Source organism: Pomacea canaliculata, linkage group LG4, assembly GCF_003073045.1.
Source record: "Pomacea canaliculata isolate SZHN2017 linkage group LG4, ASM307304v1, whole genome shotgun sequence".
Taxonomy (NCBI): domain Eukaryota; kingdom Metazoa; phylum Mollusca; class Gastropoda; order Architaenioglossa; family Ampullariidae; genus Pomacea; species Pomacea canaliculata.
The window spans coordinates 11,112,386-11,126,553 of NC_037593.1; the positions used below are offsets into that span (position 1 = coordinate 11,112,386).

Consider the following 14,168-nt stretch of genomic DNA (forward strand, 5'->3'; position numbering starts at 1 on the left):
TCATTCATATGACTGAACACTAGCTGAAGTGCTTTATGGGGATGACATGATGTAATTCTAAACACCTTTATAACGGTCAAACAGACTGCAGCACAACACTCGTTCATCATACCCATAGCGAAGAATGAGTGTTTGTTCACAACAGATTGCTCAAAAAATTTATTGTATCAAAAACACAAATCCTCCTAACACAACTTACGTATGGTTCCTTCATCACTCACCCCTGCACCAAACACATATCATCATTTGTGAGGATTTCCATTGCTGAAAGCCATACTTTAGCCATTATCAAAACAGGCAAAAAAAAAGTTGAAATGGTTCATATCTTGCAGTCCCTGATAGCAGAAGAAACTGACCAACTAGCTTGTCTATTTTCCTACACCAAAGAACTAACAGATCCCTCTTGAGTCGGACCAGTTCTTGGGCAACAATTTCCTTTCTCATTAGCATCAAAGAGATGGAAGTCAAAATACGCAGAATAAAATATGGAAACAAACTGCAGCTTGCAGTTACCTCCTTACATTTTCACAGCAGTTGTAGCTAATTATTTAATCTCAAACTCGGCGTAATTGTCAGTTTTTAAAATGACAACCAGTGCTAAGCATAAAAATATATGCTGGGTTTCGTCAATACGAGTAGGTCAGATATGGCTTGCAACTTGAACATTCAGGAAGCCCTTTGCACATGAACATCGTGAAGTGGATGGTATTTACAGGGAATTCAAATCCCTGTATAAACAGGAAACTGCCAAAAAAATCAGGCACTGCTTCCAATTCTACAAACATTTGTGGAAGTTTTACAACAATCATTTTTTTTAATGATCAATTTGTCACAATTTAGTGATACGCAAAAGCAGCTCATGAAAAAGACGCTAAATTTATTCTACCTTCTAAGCCAGTCATTAAAAATAAATCACATGATGTTTTTGACAATCTTCAGAATTTGGGGCAAAAAAGTTTCATTATGGTGAACAAACTAGGGATTTCAAGACATGCAAAATTCTTGCTGAAATAAATAATAAGTTAACAGCATGTGCTGAAAGCTGTGACTCTTAAAAATACTTCAGTTTGCCTTTTCCCATAACAAGAACTCTGAAGACAGAATAGATTTCACATCAGGTAGAGAACATTTTCACCCAACACAAAACAGTCTGCAATGCAAAGGAAATGAAAATTTGTATGTAACTGAGCATACTACACAATGCCCAATAATTTATTATTTTCTAGTAAGCTCATGGCTGCCTCTGCAATAAAATGAAAACATTTATAACAAGATTTGTTATAATACTGTTCAAATTTTGCATCTCAATCTCAATGTAACTGGTTACTTAGTGTGTGCAAATATTGATCAATGAAATTATGCCACACTTTTAAATCACTTCTGCCTGGCCCTGGTTGCAGAAAAATACCAGAAAGGTTTAAAAAACTGATGTAACTTTAGAAATCCATAAACCCACACGATGTTAAAACTGGAACTGGTGCTCTAGTTTAACCATCATTTTCAACAAAAAATATGCACACCAATTTTAATAAAATATGTTGCAACATAGAATTTTTGTTTTTTAGCATCTTTCAATAGTCTCAAGTCTCTTTCCTCACCAGATTCTGGGAGAGACTTCTAAGGAGTTCTCTGTGACTTGTGAATAGTAAAGGCAGATTAATAGTAACTGTAGAAGTTTACTTGCAGATTTTACATCATGAGATAACGTACACCTGTTGGTCCACAAATGGCTAATGGTCATGTCCAGAACTTTATCCATTTCTGAAGAAATAACGAATACATTTTTAATCTCATATTAAACAATCAAAATTTTTCGTGTATCACCCCAAAAATTTTGAAAGCCATGATAGAAAATTATATTGTTTTTGCTTTAAAACAGATTTACAAGCAATAATGAAAAATAATTGTTCAATGAAGTATATATTTTTTACAAAGAATGTTGTCTCGTTCCATCCATGTTGTAATATGTTATAACCAAGGAATATTTACTTCTCTTCTTTGATTAAATAAAGAATTGGATGAAAGCTGTCAGCAATGATGAGGACCATGACAGACATATATCCAGTCATGGAAATTATGTGAAAAATTTAAACAAAGTGTATTTCCATATTCTTCATGTGGAAAAATCATATGGTGATTAGCACAGCAAGTCAACAAGTCAGTTCTAGATCACTATATACAATAAAAACCTGTGATGTTTATGTAATGACAATGTTTTTAGTTTTTCCCAGTTTTAATGTATGTTGAATTTTATTAACTTACATACTACACGTACTTTATGAACTGAGTCCAACTAGAAAACTATCTCACCAGCTTTTTTTAAAAAATGAAACATCTTGGGTTTAAATCATGCTGAAACTTAGCTACAGATTATAAAGTTGCAGCACTTGTCATGGAACACGCATCAAAAATATCACTTGTGAAATGTACACAGAAAATGACTTAGTTACATATTTAAGAAAGCTCAAAAGAATCACAGTCTACCAAACATTAAGAATATCTTAATTCATTGAAAACACATTGTACTTTGTTTTAAAAATATGCAAATAGAATTTATAGAAGCACTTTGGTAATGCTGATTGTGAGAACGGGAGGTTATAAGAAACATTACTCAATACGGGTAGACAGTGAACACAGACCCAATTTCATGCCAATATGGAACCGATTGCTAACCAGGCACATAATCAACAATATCAATACACCTGTTTTACATAGAACCAAACTACTAATAACTGATGAAGGAATATTTAAACTGGAAGTTGAAACAAATGATATGTGATAAAGCAATGCATGTAACTTGCATATGTTTAAACAAGGAACACTTCAACATTTCACAGGTAACAATGACAATGACAAACTTTGTCTCCGTGGGAATTTGAACATGGGAAGTCTCTTCATATATTAAAAGCCTTTGGTTATATTCTCCGACTCACACAACAGTCACGACAAAGTTGAAGTGCATTATATCACATAGTAACTGCTATCAAAATCTCTATCCAGTCACCTCTTGTTGAACGTCATGGTTCCCAAGGACACAAACATTTGCTTTCATTTTTATCTTATATACTGAATACAGATAAATAATTTGTTTTCCATGTCAAAAAATGATTTAATTATATAAATTCATATTTTTTTAAAAATTGTATGCCAGCATCTCCAATATATTCATTTTCTAATGTCTTGATGACAAACTCATCTCTTACTAAAACAATCATCTTTTATTTGTGACATAACTTTCAATTAAAAGTTATTTTTGCATACCAGTCTTTAACAGCAAAGAATAAAAATGTATTTTACTAAAGCTTGAGTAAAATGATTTCATTTTATGCAAAAGATGTTAATCCCATGTATAAATATACTTGTACTATATTACCTTTTGATAAAGTGACTTCATACATCTGATTTGCCTAAGCAGTTCTCTAATATGCAGAAAAGTTTCAAGACTATTGAGGCTTTTCCACATACAAAACATGAAGGCATAATATTATTTGCATGTCTCTCCTATCACATCTAAAACCCCTAAATCATTTATTTTTCCTTCTTCTCACCTGTCAATGTCATCTGAAACAGCTTGATGTATTGTCTTTGGTGTGGATATCAGACGAAGTTCCACTTTAACAAAATCAGGAATACATACAAAAACTTGCGGGCTGAAAAAAGTGAGCAACAACTTATGATCCTAAACTCCATTAGACTGGTTCTAACCAGAATGTCCTTATATGATAAACGGTACACATGGTCAAGACAGCAAAATACTGCAAAGTCAATCATCATCTATATTACTACAAGAAATGCCTTGACAAAATATTTCCGAGAGGATATGGATTTCTTAAAGGAACCCTTCAGTCAACTAACAAATTGAGCCTAAATGATGAAAAACAGTAAGTTGAATTTCTTACATTCAAACTTTTGAGCACTATGCTTTCTCAAAGGCAAGATGCAACCACAGAAAAATCTGTTTAATCCTTCTCATAAGCTATGCCTTTCTGCAGCTGTACAGGGTCAGTCTGGCCAGTCAGCAAAACTGCTAACAGTCTCCAAGCATCATTTGGCACATTTTTCAGTCAAATGGGTAGACTATGCCAGGAACTCAGGTCAGTTTGATTTCATTCATGAAAGAGTATGGAAAATAGCAGCTAACAACAGATGTCAAGGAGCTGTGTTTTAGAAACTGTTTTAAGTAAACATTTCTTTTGCAACCTGAAATTGTAACTAAAAATACTTGTAAAAGGCAAGCTCTATCAATTAAGCTCAGACTTCAAGCTCCCTTAAACTGTCTGTAAAGAATACTAAGATGCAGCATCAGCCTCCATCCTACATTCTTATCTTACATATCAGTACAAGTATTTTCAATTAAACACTGCAGCCTTTGCTCTCCCTCACAATACAAAACAAATATTGTAGCATTTTTTTCTCATTGAAGACGTGCTTATATTGGTCCCACAAAAAAAACCACACAAAATAATATATACATTTACACATCCAAGCACCAAAAAATGTGCACTCGCATGTAACAAAAAGAATTGTCCTGAATTCTCCTGAAGAAAATATTCTATTTTTAAAATTTCCTTTACAGTTTTACATGAATACATGCAAATTTTGTTTGAAATAAACAAAAGCCATTTTAGTGAACATAAATTCATTGAGATCATGATGCACATGCTTGCACACATGTATGCACCTCCTTACCCCCACACCCAAATACATATATACATATGCATGCAAGCATAAATAAAAAGAATCTTAAGGACAAAAATTTACAATCTTATTTTCTTAAAATCATAACACCTTCAATTGGGCCAAATAATTTTACTGGCACTCAGAAGAACATGACTCGTGAATTAACTGACTACTCTGATGTGTGCAGGTGAAACTATTTGTTCTATATCGCCATCTAGTTCATGGGACACCTCAAATAAAACATGCAGGTTAATGTCTTGTAATCCAAACGAAAAGGAAAACTATTTACAGCTAGCTAAATCTCCACTCAAGAGTGGTCAATGTCTATATGTGCATTTATAAAACCTAATCTACATGGGTACAAACGCTGGTTTTCCAAAAAACCACAGCAAGCACAATTTGCTTTGTCTCTAAACATCTACTCTTCTCAGGGGTCATCAGAATTACTGCAACGATGAGGCTGATGCACCTTTTAACTTCTTCAAGGCATTGTTGACACGCACACTCAGACGGTTCTCAAAGTCATAATCTTTGTAATTGTTCTGTGGCAAAAAAGCATGTGTGAGGTGATAACAAAAGTGAAAGCTTGCCCGTAAATGCATGCATATATGAAACAAATAATGAGTACCATGCATCTAACTATAATGCCAGGCATGACAACTAGATCCTTTTAGCCTTGGACACAGCTTAAAAGTTGGCAGGAAAAAGGACTGCCCTACTATCAACCATTTTTTTCTGTGCTTTAGTGCTTGCATAATTCTTTAGTGTTCTAAACACAATTTGGAATCACAAGAAGGCAAAATAGATTCATCTACCAGTTGCATATAGGGTTAATACTTGATTTCTGTAGCCACCTTGTCTCGTACTAGTCATGACGTACTGCTGGTACCTTGCTCAGCTAAGGAATACAATCTATGGCTTACACAGTGAAACTATCCATATAAAAACCTTTACACAATACGACATCAAGTGATATGACATACTAGTGATGGTAATAAACTTCAAATAAGGGTGTGGCATACAATGTCATTTACACACGAACAGTGAGCAATGAAAGCAGACGAGCTGAGGTGAAATATGGTGCTTACCTTAATCAAATGCAGCTCTTCCTTTGCTAAAGACAGCGTCTATTGGGGGTAAAAAATAAAACAAAAAGCTAGACAGATTGAGTACTTCACACTGAGTGACAGACTCACATTCACACAGCACTTAACTGAAACAAAATCAATCATTAACAATCTTTTGAAAGGTGACCACTTCCTTAGCTATCATGACTTTCTGGGGAAGTTGCTAACCAACTCATTAAAGCACCAGTGCAAACAATAGTCTGTTTGATATGTGTGGTACAGCATGTTTCCCACAACAGACTATGCTGTTGAATGGGTACCCGATTCTCTAGAAGATAGGAAAGAAAAGGCAGCGAGGGAGAGAACACCATGGGCACAACGTTCACATACACACAAAAACTTGTCCAAGACTTTAATCCCCAGAGATCAAAAGGGCTATCTTTACATGACTGTATACTCTTCTGAACATTCTGTGTCTGTAGATTCCAACCCGTCATTATATTCTACATGATTTTAAGCCTGTTCTAGAGTTACAATCCCAAGTTCATAAATTTACCCATGCTAAAAGAACTATATTTGTGTTGACAATTACTCACCTCTGGCTTAGTCATGTATATGGAGGCCAGTTCGAATAAGGCAAAGGCTGCAACATGTCCATCATCCTTCCGTCCTTGGTGACGAGCCAAAGCTTCTCTCAGACACTGGAGACAAACATTCATGCACCATACATTATAAGTAGTTTCTTTGAACACATCATACTTTACAAGTGACATGGCAGCTTCTTTCAGACACTGGAGACAAACCTCAACGCATCCTACTTTGCAAGTGACATGGTAGCTTTTGCCACATGTTTAGACACACTCTGTCAAGCACAAAATAACCTTCTATCAACAAACTTGAAACAAAGGGAAATGCACTTTGGTACAGTCTGCAGCAGATGTAGAAAATATAACTTTGCAGCAGAATACAGGTAGGGAGAAACATAGATTAAAACAGTCACCTGAATGGCCATGTCTTCATCTCCAAGTTCTTTATAGAGAGTCCCTTCCAGCAAACACTTTAGATGGAATACACTCGGATCTGTCTGCATCTCACACACTGTAATAAGCACATGCAAACAAGACTTGAGTGCAAAACATGTTTATATGTGCATGCACCTATCCAGAAAAAAAAGAAACTAAACTGAAAAGGAGAAAGACAATTTGCAGTAAAATTATGTGCAGTCAATGCCATTCTTCCAATGAGCACCTTTTGGGGTAAGAAAAGACTCTTCGCACAATGTTAATAAACAAGCTTTTTAGCAGACGGTGATGCAACTTAGACGTAGCTGACCTAGATTCCCCTTCCCTTCCTTATTCATGAACTGTTACTACTACAAATAGATTCTGCATTTAAAAGCTGAATTTCTGTAAACGTTACTTCCTTTGGCTTAAATTAAACTGCAGGATATCAAGCCTTTTATGAATGTAATTACTCTGTGGTGAAGTGAGAAAAATATGTCCATCATTTTACATGTTTTCTGATAGCTTGGTGAAGCAATCAAAACAACTATGTTTCTTGAGATTCTCATGTAATAATCTTCATTCACTTTAGGACATTTTCAGTTTACTCAAGTGGATTAACGCTTTAAATTTTCCGCATATATACCAAGCATTCACCGTGGCCCTATTTCAGAAAGACATTTCAGACAACCAGTTTTAAGCAAGTTGATATGTATGGATTTTCTGAGAGAACATATTGACTAGAAGTCAGAACAGTTAATTTCTATTAACTTTCATAATAAAACTAATTTTAAATTGTGACAGATTTTTGTTTCAAATAGAATGTGGTGACATACACAGATATAGTCCTGAAAGGGAGGTAGCTGCAATGAGTTAAGCGAGGCATTTGAGCCAATGGCCCACATTCCTTGTATCTGTTCAGATGTTCTAGCTTAGACATATTTAACATGTTGCTGAATTTCGCTGTGAATCTGAGATCTTACCTTCTAGCAAAGGTTTGAGGTCATCCTTGGAGCAGGTAGGCAGTGCATGCCACAAGAAAATCAACTCCAGTGTCAGCAGACGACAGTGCTCTTTTGTTGGTTCCACCTTGATGTACCTCTCTGCCTGATGATATGATGCAGTGGTATGTAAAATAAAAGTTTTTGTGAGCATGTAATTTGATGCTGTGTTGGCAGATGATAGAGCAAACAAAGACTTTGTCATCTGAATTCATCTAGTTTTGATACCGTCAGACTAGATACCCTTAAATTAATTAACCACACTCTAAGACTTGCTCTTTCTAAATGCAGTAAATGTTTCTTTAGCCACAAGTATTGTACAAAAGTACAAATATCAGAAAGGCCAAAATAAAGAGGAGCTCACCCTGCGAGCAGAAAATATTTCTATCTGATTATTTTTACGCTTGACCAGCCCTGGCACTTCTTGGAAAGTCTCATGAGCTTCCTTGATTTTTCCTTGGGAGCCCAGACACACTGCCATAAACAAACAACTTTCACTAATCAATGGCAATAATATCAGTATCAGCTCTCTTTCTCATAATGGAATTACTAAAGGCAATGGCAAGAAATTTAAAAAATGACATCTCTCACTAAGAGTGTAAGAAACAGAAGATTTTACAATAACATGATGTCAGTTTGAGGACTGGCAATGTTTCTAAAAAAACACCCAAACAAACACTTTCCCCCCAACCCCCAAATCATGCACAATTTTACTATTACCATGGACCAAAAAAAAATCTGCAGAAGAAATCCTATGCCAAAATGCTTACTGTTCTATGCAACCTTTGTATTACTGCTATTAATAATGCTAATATTAAAAAGATAAGCTCACCTGCCACTAAGTAAGTGTAGTAACACTTGGACCACTTGGATTCTTTTCGCAACCTTAACAAAATAATTTAACTGATAACCAAAACTACTAGAACCTGACTGTAATCCTGTATTTTTCAATGCAAATAGATATACATAAAGCGACTAAACCAGTCTACAAGTCTATGATGTCAGAAAAAGAAATAAGCCTAAGAGTTTTTCAAATGATTTACAATAAAATATGTCTTGCAACGCTTATAGCTGCATTACATAACCAAAATCTATTTGTAATTGTATGGCATTTATACATAATAATGCATTTTAATGAAAAACAGTATATACATCAGTTACAACCCAGTACAATTCCATGTCTACATTAAAATAAACCATACCTACCGGATAAAGCCCTCCAGCGATCTCTCCCAATTTAGCTTCATTAGACTGTACCAGCCTGAAAAAGTGATCAGAAATCAAAACCTTCCAAGAAAATGATACACAAGGAAGAAATATGCTGCACAGTATGTTTCTAAACAACAAATATTTCTGTCTACTTATGCTTAAGATTTTCACCTCATGGTGATCTTGCCTTCATTTAACTTCCACTCACATGCCTCTGTATGTTTCATACCATGACAAGTGCATTCCCTCTCTGGTCACTATGGCATGAGTGCACACAGGTGAACAACAAGAGTTTGAAACACAAACATCCTAACCACATTTCCATGAACTACAGGACCAAAGTAAGAATGCACAATATCCAACAGACAGGGTTCCTGAATCTGGTGTTTAACACCAAAGTCAGGATTCAAATAGCATCCCATTCATCCTGTCATCACTAGAACAACTGTTTGCAAGGAAATATGCCTTCTGCAACGGCAAAAGTAGATGATGATGATAGCTTGCATGAAAACATTAAATACAAAGCTGATCATCAACGAAACATCTCGTTTCCATGACAACTGTTAAAAAAGAGAAAAAGAAAGACATAAACACTCACTTATTTCATAAAGGCACATTAGTTCAATCTCCCGCTGACCTTTAGCCTCCTCCATTGCTCGTGTATATATTTCATAGGCCTTGTCATTCTCTTTCTGAAATCATCAGATTACCCATCTAATTCAGCTTTCAGGTTGTTGCACACTAAAACTGATTTATCAGGACTTGCTTGAGGCCTGGATAAATTGTCAAATGATTTTGCACTTTAACTTCATTCACACAATGAAGAAATATGAACCTTAACGTCTCGCATGAGAATTACACAATTCACATAATATTTAACAGCCAAATTTCTGATTTTTTTTAAGCTTGAGCAATTTAAAACTGGCATTTCAAATGAAGGCGAAAAGCCACATCAAACTAATCATGTAAATAAGTAAAGAAATACTTCTATTTAAAATAAATTAAAGAAATAAATAAAAGAAAAAAAATTAAGTGAAACATTTACCCTTAATCTGTGTATTCGTCCTCTAAAAAACAAGAACAACGAAGAATTGGGGAATGCAGATTCTTTGTCTCTGATGATTGCTTCTGCTTCTTGTGTTCCTGGAAAAATATACAAATATACAAAGCCATTGTAGAAATAAAACATATGTCTGCTGATAAGCTAGCTTTCAATGGATGATTATAAAGCATCAGTAACCTGCATTGAAGTGATTGGCCCCGTCCAGTGCAAAAAAGGGTCGCAACACTGTATGGTACCACAGAAGTGAAAGTGTGGCTAAAGGTGCCTTCATGTCTCGTGATCGGCTTGTGTAGTCAAGGCAGGTAAGACCCACTTCTCGGTCCCCTTCAAAACCCAAAAACTCAATGAGCTTTAAAATCTTTGGAGGCACCATAGACATGCTCAACTGAAAGGTCCCATAACCAAAGTTCACAGATCCAAGTAGTCTGGCCAATGCATCTTCTGACAGGTCACCATTCAATCTATCAGTAGGCTGAATCTGGAGTTCACTGGATTCAGTATGCTGCAGTGCAGATACAACTGTGTGGTTGGAGTCTGCGTACAACTGAGGATTGGCTGTTGCAGGAGGAGTCACACCCTTGCTGATGTCAACAGATGTTCCTACAAAGCCACCAATTTTTTTCAAAGATGCTTTCTCTCGCAAACCTGTCACCTCTTTGTGGAGTTTTTCATAGATTTTCCATGCACGGCGGAGGAACCAACCTCCCTTGATGTAACTAGGAATATCCTGGTTGGTGAACGTCAGAATTGCCTGGTACAGCAAGGAGTCTGCCACAATCACCTGACGCTGAATCTTTTCTTCTGTACTCATGCCATTTTCCTGCGCAGCAGAGCAAGCAGTGATGGTTACAACACCTGCTGAAAGTGACAAAGATTACAAAGCTTTTTATAATTTCAAATGATTAGTAATGATAATCGGCATTATCACTGGGAAAAGCACATTTTCTCACAAATTGGTCTGGACTCTTTTTATTTTGACAATACAAATGTCTGCTTAACAAAATTAAACTAAAGTGATGAATTAAATGATGAAGTCAAAATCTTTCCCTAATATTTTTCTGTTTCTATGCTACTTGGAACTGTTGTGAGGAGGTGGGGACTGGAGGAGAGGATTCAGACAGGAAATACTGTTTATCAACATGATGAACAATGTTCACTTAGATATGTTGGTTATTCAATGTTCGAAAACATTTTTGAACAATTTCTGCACATATCTAAAATGCTTTGGTACGTTGCTATATCTTATGCACTTTTAAAGGAACTGATCAATTCACATATGTAGTTTTATCAAACTGCTTAATATTAATGGTCATGAGATATTTATATTCTGTATTTATTTACATTTGCCAGGCTTTTTTTTTTAAACAAAGTCTTAAAACATAGTACAGTTTTGTTTGGATTAGCTATACCTGTTCAGTTATGCTCAACACGTCTCTAAGAACATGCATAAGAAATACATTATGAACAAGAAGGCAAAAAAAGGTTACATATTTTGAGACATATCCTATAAAATTATAAATAACGCTATACAGAAAAAAGCACACATTGCAAGGGTAGACCACTGTGATAATCCTTACTGCTTTCTTTTTCTTTGAAAACTTGCGCTTGAAAGATTTAACAAATCCATCAGATATATCACAAAATTTTTCTGTTTCTTGTAGAACTTTCTGTGCTGTAGCAAGTTTGTCCTCCTCAAATGACATCAGAGCTTGCTGAAAAGACATGAGATTTATGAACAAAGATTCCTTTTTTCTTAATCATAAAATTAGTTCTTATAAAACAGTGAAAATAGCTCTTTCCATACAGGTGCATGCACAATGTGACTAAACATTGAATGTTAAGCAGTCACTTCCCCATCAACTCACCATTGCTGTTATCAGCGACACAGAAGTGATTAAATATTGAAAAACTTTATTCTCACATTTTAAAAATTTCAAATGAAGTTCAGCTTACTATGTACTTTGTAGTTAAAGTATTCAAAGAAACCTTTGCACATATAAAGTGTTCATCATATGCATTTTTCTGGCATTAGAATGTCTTGCATGTTTTGTGCATTACCTCAAAATATAGCAATAATAGCAGCTTCTGTTTTAAACATTCTTTATGTTATATCAGTTTTCAAGCCTAAACTGTATTTATATATATATATGTATTATATATAACAGTATTTTATATATATAGCTTTAACAAAAATCCAGGCAGACTACAGCTACTAGCACCATACATGATAACATACAGACATTCATTAAACAAGTGGAAGCAAAGGAAAATTCTTACCATGAAAAACACAAAACTATAGCCAGCCTGCATCAACGGACTCTCTTCTCTGCAACAGAAAATAAACACACAGTACCTAACAAAGTATGAAAATGATGTATAAAATTAGTACCTGTCTGGTGAAAGTCCTTAAGCTAACCAGGTAGTAGAGAAAATAACATAGTCACATGAAAGTAACAAATATCCCCAAAATTCATGTACCTTATAAAAAAAAAAGTGTTGCAATGAGTGTATTTCTGTTTTTATGATAGGTTGACGAATAATAAAACCCACAGTTTATTTGCAACTAATCTTGGCTCAAATAGATGCAATAGATTAAAGATTGGCAATTGAAAAAAATATCAAAGGTATATGAGTCAGAATAGAAATCAATACAGGCCAATGTAGCCTGGCTAGTAATTGATATAATAATAAATGTGCACTCATGCTCATATAGAAGCACCTGATATTGAAATCTTTTTATTCGATGATATCAATAAAACATTTGCTTTTACTTTTATTTACAAGATAATTTTTACAAAAACGTACAAGTGAAGCCCACCTGCTTCACATTATATCTAGAAACAAACTCTTGAATAACTTGCTTAATACAAGGGGACAAAAATCTGTTGGATAATTAGCCATTGCTTGCTCACTGGATTTTTTTTCTGCTTATTGATCAGTCCCATATTGAGCTCAGCTAGTAATCACAGCATTATTTGGGATAAAGAAATGATCAATTAATTGTGTGGTGGTGTATGATAGGTACAATTATGACCAGTGGAGCATAAAAAAGTAACTAAAGTATGAGCTTATCCCAGGCTAGAAGATAGACCCAGACTGCTTCAAACTTTAGCAGTGTATTGTGCATGGAAGGAAGTGTGTGTGTGTATGCATTCATATATAATCATCTTTATAAATGTACATAAATGTAGACATCATTATGTATATAATAAAATACACTTTAACACTTGTATCTATTTTAAGTACAACACAAGTGATGTACACATATGAACTAATCTGTTACCATAATTTGAAATTAACACTTGCAAATTTTAACAGTTAGTAAAAGGGTATAAAAAATAAACTAAAAGATGTTTAATTTCAAAGAAAATTTAATTTTAGCCTGAGTGAAACGTGGCAATCAAAATGCATTGAACAATTTTGTTTTGTTAATGTTGCTAAGAATTAAACCGGAGGTTACATGGTGGTAACAAAACACAGCAGGAACCAATCAAAACGCACTATACATTTCTTAATAAAGTCATGTAGCAGTGAAACTGGATATAAGTATATAGAAGGAAATGCAAAAATACATGCTTAGCCAACTATTTCTACAGAACATTGAAAGCAAAAATATTATGACGACTACGTCAGTTTCTAAAATCTTTTACGTTTAATATCATGTTTACGCACAAATACTGAATTCATTGAAAAGTTTCAGAATATGAAAAGCAGCTGGTGTCCTTTTCCTTGTAGATTAATATCATGCAAAGAAAAAGAAATCAGTAACTGTATATATATATATTAGTGGCTTTATAAAATATGTCGCTATTTAGAACAAGCAAGTAAACTTCGAATACAATTTCAGTCGTGGACAGAAAAAAAAAATGCACAACTAATATACCTGTACTTGTCAAACAATGCCGACGCCTCATCGAATCCATTATTCAACATCATGTTGATACCCGTCAAAGCCATTTCCACCTCGTCGAAGCTGCCTTCTCCATTATCTACCGAGTTCAAGTCTTCCATTCCACTACCCTGCGCCATCATTTGAAATATATTTTAATTTTTTAACAATCCCAATGGCCTGCCTTCACGCCCCAGTTATCATTTCTTACGTGACACACAATTAAGTCATAACCTAGGCACCCGCCATGTCATTTAA

At 34.8% G+C, this 14,168-nt stretch overlaps 1 protein-coding gene across 2 annotated transcripts; it reads right to left on the reverse strand.

The window, feature by feature from the left end:
* Window positions 1-144: 144 nt before the first annotated feature.
* Window positions 145-14,168, reverse strand: LOC112561437 (tetratricopeptide repeat protein 39C-like). Of its 2 annotated transcripts, none has more exons than XM_025233939.1 (14): window positions 13,905-14,168; window positions 12,299-12,347; window positions 11,599-11,733; window positions 10,724-10,841; window positions 10,004-10,101; window positions 9,557-9,650; window positions 8,956-9,010; window positions 8,582-8,634; window positions 8,114-8,223; window positions 7,732-7,855; window positions 6,748-6,845; window positions 6,344-6,448; window positions 5,769-5,807; window positions 145-5,222 (listed from the first exon to the last, which is right to left on the reverse strand). In XM_025233939.1, exons 1-14 carry the CDS (start codon window positions 14,051-14,053, stop codon window positions 5,124-5,126), a joined length of 1,326 nt encoding a protein of 441 aa, XP_025089724.1. In that variant the 5' UTR covers window positions 14,054-14,168; the 3' UTR covers window positions 145-5,123. The 2 variants fall into 2 exon arrangements, with proteins under 2 accessions (XP_025089724.1, XP_025089723.1); XM_025233938.1 differs by having other exon boundaries at window positions 10,199-10,841.

Coding starts and splice junctions, on each gene's coding strand:
- LOC112561437 (XM_025233938.1), bottom strand. CDS start 14,053: ATGATGGCGCAGGGTAGTGGAATGGAAGACTTGAACTCGGTAGATAAT. Junction 10,842..11,598: donor TTTCAAAGAAAAAGAAAGCA/GTAAGGATTATC, acceptor TCTGCTGCGCAG/GAAAATGGCATGAGTACAGA. Junction 8,635..8,955: donor TCGCTGGAGGGCTTTATCCG/GTAGGTATGGTT, acceptor TATTTTGTTAAG/GTTGCGAAAAGAATCCAAGT.